This window comes from Theobroma umbraticum, unplaced genomic scaffold (genome assembly GCF_002168275.2).
Source record: "Theobroma umbraticum cultivar Fairchild unplaced genomic scaffold, ASM216827v3 scaffold_56.0, whole genome shotgun sequence".
NCBI classification, from domain to species: Eukaryota; Viridiplantae; Streptophyta; class Magnoliopsida; order Malvales; family Malvaceae; genus Theobroma; species Theobroma umbraticum.
Window position 1 is genome coordinate 8871852 of NW_018397256.1, and position 6209 is coordinate 8878060.

The following is a 6209-nucleotide window of genomic DNA, read 5'->3' on the forward strand; positions in this document are numbered from 1 at the left end:
TTTTTCAATTCACTTAATTCTCACTATCTCCAGGTATTTGGCTCCCGAGTATGCTTCAAGTGGAAAACTCACCGACAAGTCAGATGTTTTCTCTTTCGGTGTTATGCTTTTGGAGTTGATTACTGGACACAGACCAGTTGGATCTTCTTTCGTTGAGGACAGTTTGGTGGACTGGGTTAGTTATTAGTTTGGTCAATGATAGTCTCTGTGTACAAGCGCATGCACATGTGCATCTTTTCATTTTGGGATTTGAACTCCTTACAATCTTTAATTGAGTAAATCTGATTTGGCATTGCAGGCTAGACCTTTGCTTACAAGAGCTTTGGATGATGGAAACTTTGACAGTCTGGTTGATCCAAAGTTACAAAAGGAATATAACCACAATGAGATGGTTCGCATGGTTGCTTGTGCTGCTGCTTGTGTGCGACATTCAGCACGACGTCGACCACGAATGAGCCAGGTAATTGATGTAGTGAAATTTCTTTCAAATGCTATATTGATTTAATTCTAAATCTGCCATGTCTGGTTGATGTATATGGATCTGAAGATAGATTGATAAGATGATCGGATAAAATTTAATTGTGAGACTTGCATACCAGTTAATCATTCATAAGTGGATTACCATACGTTTCTTTAGACCATATAGTTACTTTTATGTTCCACGCATTATTAGACTCTGAACCTAAACTTGTAACCAAGCAGATAGTCCGTGCTTTAGAAGGAGATGCATCATTGTCTGATCTCAATGAAGGAATGAGACCTGGACAGAGCAATATTTACAGCTCTTATGGAAGCTCAGACTATGATACAAGCCAGTACAATGAAGACATGAAAAAGTTCAGGAGGATGGCATTGGGCACACAGGAATATGGTGCTAGTAGTGAGTACAGTGAGCCTACCAGCGAATATGGTTTGTACCCTTCTGGATCAAGCAACGAAGGGCAAACTACCCGTGAAATGGAGATGGGAAAGATGAAGAAAAACAGCCAAGGTTTTAGCTGAACTTTGACCTCTTGACAATACTATACCGCATTTCTTTGTAAAGACCCCATCCCCACTTCTTTTTCGTACTATGATTTGGAAGTCACATTGATTGCAAAGATTGGCATGTTTTTCATGAGATAACACACAAATTTTTATCACCCTAATTTTGAAATTATGGGTTTTCATTGATTTGTATTTATTAGTGATTCACACAGTAAATAATGGATACACTTTGCTTGATTCTTTTATTTGTTGTTTAAATGTTAATATCAATTTGGTTTGCTGAAACCGGACTTTCTCCTTTCGTTTGTTGTTGTGAATTGTTTCCCTGTCAATTTGCTTGGACTGAAATTTTAGTAGTTAGGTTGGATTCACATGTTATGTGGGTGACAATTTGACCTAGGTGGTTGTTTGCATATAAATCAAGTTTCCACCTAAGAGTGAATCAGGTGAGAAGCTGCACCTCGTGGGTCAAAATGTACACCAACTCAGAGCACCCTGCTTTGATTCATTGGTAATAAATCCATGTATTGAATGTAGCTCTTTTGGAACTTATTATAACCCCAGACAGATATCCAATATTTAGTTGTGCCCGCTTCTTTTGTGACATAGGAACAAAATGTAGGGCTTATTGTAATGTCACGCTCAGTCTACTAGAAACATGGGCTTAGATTCAGTTCAGGCTGTCATGTTCTTGTCTCACTTGTATAAACTTTGAACGTGAACTAAAGCCAGATAGAAATGAAGATCATGGCTGTGGACAGCAGGGGACATTTGAAAACTTAGGTGGGGCCTGGGGCTGGGCTGTGGGGGCCGGGCTACATTCGATTACATGCATGGCATGCCAATTGCCAAAGAAAGCAAAAATTCCTCTCCCTTGTCCAAAACGAGGTTACAGTCAAACCCGCATTAGAAAATCAAGGAAGATGACAAAAGTGGCCAGCTAATCTTGGGCTGTTGTCCTCCCTGTCTTCAGACCGTTGGAGTGCCACCAACTAACTTTACCAAGTCAAGATGGCCAAGACAGCTCAAAATGACTCAACTATCCTCGTTTTCTCACTCGTAAGCATTCTGTCATGTTTTCCACGTTAGTTGATCATTTACATTTGGCGGTGCCTCCCTAAGATTGCAGCCCAAATTCTTTTTCTTGTAGCATATTCCAAACTAATTGTCACAGCACCAGTGGATACATATCACAAAAATAAAATAAAAAAAATCCGATCTAATTAACTACGAAAGAAAATAATGAGGAAATCAAAAGGTTATTGCAAGTGTTCTTTTAAAAAACTCGGGTCCAATCCCAATTCTCTCAAAATAAAAGAAAATCAACAAATTAAAAATGAAAAAAATGGTATAAAATAGCTAAGGAACAATTTTCCTCCATAATATACAAGTTCTATGCAATTGTAAGTCATTTAACATATATTGATATACATAATATATATATATATAAAGATGTTCAAAAAAATTATTATTAACAAAAATGATCATATATATTTGTTACATTTTTAAATAGTCATTTAAATATTTTTATTGTTAAATATATTAGACTTTTAATTATATTGAATAAATTTCATTATAATCAATTCATACATAAAAATTTTAATTAAATTAAATAACTTTCAATATAAAATATTTTCTTAATTTTAATAAAATTAAATAATTGATAGATTAATATTATAAACATTCAGCTATATATAATTAAAATATTAATTGTTTACTATAGATAATTATATTTTATATGTTAATTATAATTATTATTTAAAAATATTTACAACCGACGCGATAATAAAATCTAGTTTGAACTTTCTGAGCCCAAGCCCAAGCCCATTACCTAACCCAGTCCAATTTTATTTGGTCTCGGTTGAAATTTGAGGGAAACAGGGGGTACTTTCGGAATAAAAAAAAACTTGAAAGGCACACGCGTTGGTATTGGTTAAGACAGGTAGTTATTTGTTTCCCCCAACGGTTCTGTTCTGTACACTACTTTTTCTGTCGCTTATTTCGAATTAATTAATTAATTTTCATTTCTGAAACCCAACGGAAGGGAAAAATAAAAAGACAAAATTGATCTCATTTTCCAGGAAAAGATCCTAAAAAAAAAAAACCCTAATTTTCACAAAAAACTCCAGAAGCTTTGAATCAAAAATGGCTTCTCGAAGACGCATGCTACTCAAGGTCATAATCCTTGGTGACAGCGGGTAACTTTTTCTTTACTTTTCAATTTTTTAAACCAGCTTTGTCATTGTTAAGATGTTTCTAATTTCTCTCGCTTTTTTTTTTTTGGGGACAGGGTTGGAAAGACATCTTTGATGAATCAGTATCCTAATTCAGTCTTTGTATTTTGATAAATAAATAGTAATTGCAATGTTTAATTAGCCTTAGACTCAGAATTTCAGATATGTTAACCGCAAGTTCAGTAATCAGTACAAAGCGACCATTGGAGCTGATTTTTTGACGAAAGAGGTCCAATTTGAAGATAGGATTTTCACGTTGCAGGTTGGAAATTAATTTCTCATTGATCATATAGTGTTTGTGTTAATTGATTATAATTGTCTTAAATTATTTGCACATTTTGCCGTTAATTTTAACTGTTAGTAATGAGCTCACATCCCGTGATGCATGACTTTAATAGAATTTTAATTTTAGATATGATTACGCTAAACATTTGGAGCAGCTGGAATGTTTCTGTCAAAATAATGTCATTTGTCTGAAACCACTTGGTTCCAGTCTTGTTTTGCCTGATTTAAACACTTGAGACTGTGACTGAAATGCCGTTTTTGGACTGCTTTGTTAGATATGGGATACAGCAGGGCAGGAAAGATTTCAAAGTCTAGGTGTGGCATTTTATCGTGGTGCAGACTGTTGCGTGCTAGTTTATGATGTAAATGTCATGAAATCATTTGATCACCTCAACAACTGGAGGGAGGAGTTCCTGATCCAGGTAATGATTTTGACCCTTTAGCATTCCTTGATCCCTGGTCCCTTTGTATCACTGACTCAGTCTTTTCCTAATGGGATCTTATCCAGGCTAGCCCTTCAGATCCTGAGAATTTTCCATTTGTCGTATTGGGGAACAAGGTCGATGTTGATGGTGGTAATAGTCGAGTGGTATGATACATATTCCTCATCTCAACATGTTTGATCTCTTTAAACTAATACAAGATGTTATCCCTTGTCATGATGAGCAATTACCTACTTGTGATTGTACAATATATAGTCTATAGTATTGCCCTTTTCTTTTCTTAATTTTTCATATCTATTAATCTGAAAATCGGGAAGTGCAAATAATTTATCGGGTTGTTCTAGTGTAACTCTTGCATGGCATTGCTCTGTAAAGTAGATTCTCTCCACTATTTCTTCACATCATAATGATCAAATACCCAAGACAGAGGAATTCTTAGTAATTTTTCTATGAATGCTCTAGTTTTCTTTTTCCCACTACTAATCACGAATGTGTAACATTGGCCCCTCATTGCCCTTTTTTAAGGTGTCTGAGAAGAAAGCAAAGGCATGGTGTGCCTCCAAAGGTAACATTCCTTATTTTGAAACATCTGCAAAAGAAGGTTTCAATGTGGAAGCTGCCTTCCAGTGTATAGCCAAAAATGCTCTCAAAAATGAACCTGAAGATGAGATGTGAGTATTTTTTTAAGATTCTCTTTCTTGGTTTGAGAGTTATTCATCTACCATGTATTGAGTTTTGTCATCGATTACTATCTACAGTGTTATATCAAAGTTGGATTATGTTGTTGAAGTTGACACATTTTATCATCATTATACTCTTCTCCCTTAAATCTCCTATTTTATGTATTTCGGCCTGAATGCTGCCCATAATTATACTGTATTGATAAGTTCAAGACTTATTGTATCTTTGGCAAAAAAAGAAAAACCAGGACTTATTTTATCTGGTCTGAACATCTTCCATTTATTGAATGACTGTTATTTTGGCTCAAGGCTACTATGTGCTTCTTTTGTTTCTTTTGAAATTTACTTTTTCAATGATGGCTGGGGTGTTGTCATGAGTTATTAGAGATCACTTTCCTTTTTCGTTAGGAGGGTGGGGGTTTTGGGAAAAAGTTTAGGTTATCATGTCAATTGCTGGCCCTTTTGTTTCTGCGAAATTGTATCAGAAATCCTTTTACCTTTTTAATTCATTTAAGCTTTGTTGGTTTCTGTTCTTACAATGGCAAGTTCCTGTGTCTGATTGCACACATACTAACATAATTAGTTAATTCATTTAACATATTTTTGATGAAGTTATCTCCCGGACACCATCGATGTGGGTGGAGGACAGCAGCAAAGATCTTCAGGTTGCGAATGCTAAGAAAACAGCAACTTCTCAAATGTTACTTTACACGCTAAGGTTACTCAACTTCTTTGTATATTACCTTAGCTCAGAGGGAATTACTTTATTAATTTATTATTTAGGGTAGGATGTTTTCTTTTTAGTTCCATTTGTTGTTTCAGCATTTATCGTATGCCACTCTTTAAGAATCCAATTGTTTATATTTTGACGTTTCTAAGTTTGATCATTCTTTTCATCGTTGATAATAATGATATGGTTGATAACTAGGAAAACTGGCATGGCCGGAAATAACATTACGTTTTTTAGTGTGGATAACTGGAAGTAAAGGTACGACTAACATGAACATGAACTTCATAATAGCTAAATGAAGCAAAATAAAAGGGCTAAAAGGATACGATACAATAAGAGAAAAGTAAGGCAAATGAGACAAGACCTGATGGCAGTTGCAAATCATAGAGAGAAATAAGAATGACAGACCAATATCATCTTTTTCTTCGTTCTCCCGTATAAGTTAAGTTAAAAATATGAATAAAAAAGATGCACAAATCTCTTAATTGGATATGTGTAGGAAAAATCCCCATCTTTGGCTCACCCCTCAAAAATTGATATAGTAATTGACGGCAACACAAAAGAATTGTAGCAATGTAGAAGTGAGGCCCATCAACTTGGATATGAACACGAATTTTCGTATTTGCTATGCTATGACTTCGCTGTTCGAAACTTCAAACTGTTGGGCAAATCCCCCTATATCCCTCTAGGTCCATGATCTCGTTACTATGTAAATTTGTGTCATTACAAGCATATGAACCAAGAAATTTGCTGCTAATCTACATATGTGGACCCAAAATTTAACTCGTGTGGTGATGCTGCTGTCAAAACTTTCAAATGTGCAACAGTACAGGAGTAAAATTGCGAAAAG

General features: G+C 35.1%; 2 protein-coding genes across 2 annotated transcripts in view; both read left to right on the top strand.

Annotated features, from left to right (window-relative positions):
- LOC110410373 (proline-rich receptor-like protein kinase PERK1) overlaps window positions 1-1272 on the top strand; it is a 3000-nt gene extending 1728 nt beyond the window's left edge. The window contains exons 3-5 of the mRNA XM_021420024.1: window positions 8-175; window positions 299-460; window positions 703-1272. Of these exons, the coding sequence (XP_021275699.1) occupies window positions 8-175; window positions 299-460; window positions 703-1002 (630 nt within the window). The 3' untranslated portion in view covers window positions 1003-1272. The remainder of the gene's footprint in view (window positions 1-7; window positions 176-298; window positions 461-702) is intronic.
- Window positions 1273-2977: 1705 nt separating this feature from the next.
- LOC110410569 (ras-related protein Rab7-like) lies at window positions 2978-5538 on the top strand. The gene is made up of 7 exons (XM_021420330.2): window positions 2978-3185; window positions 3278-3304; window positions 3384-3483; window positions 3782-3928; window positions 4015-4095; window positions 4475-4620; window positions 5242-5538. Exons 1-7 carry the CDS (start codon window positions 3133-3135, stop codon window positions 5306-5308), a joined length of 621 nt encoding a protein of 206 aa, XP_021276005.1. The 5' UTR covers window positions 2978-3132; the 3' UTR covers window positions 5309-5538.
- The last annotated feature ends 671 nt before the right edge of the window (window positions 5539-6209 follow it).

Excerpts from the sequence above, each read along its gene's own strand:
- LOC110410569 (XM_021420330.2), top strand. The coding sequence starts at position 3,133 with ATGGCTTCTCGAAGACGCATGCTACTCAAGGTCATAATCCTTGGTGAC. Across the intron at positions 3,305-3,383 it reads AAGACATCTTTGATGAATCA|ATATGTTAACCGCAAGTTCA; the intron begins GTATCCTAATTC and ends TCAGAATTTCAG. Across the intron at positions 4,096-4,474 it reads ATGGTGGTAATAGTCGAGTG|GTGTCTGAGAAGAAAGCAAA; the intron begins GTATGATACATA and ends CCCTTTTTTAAG.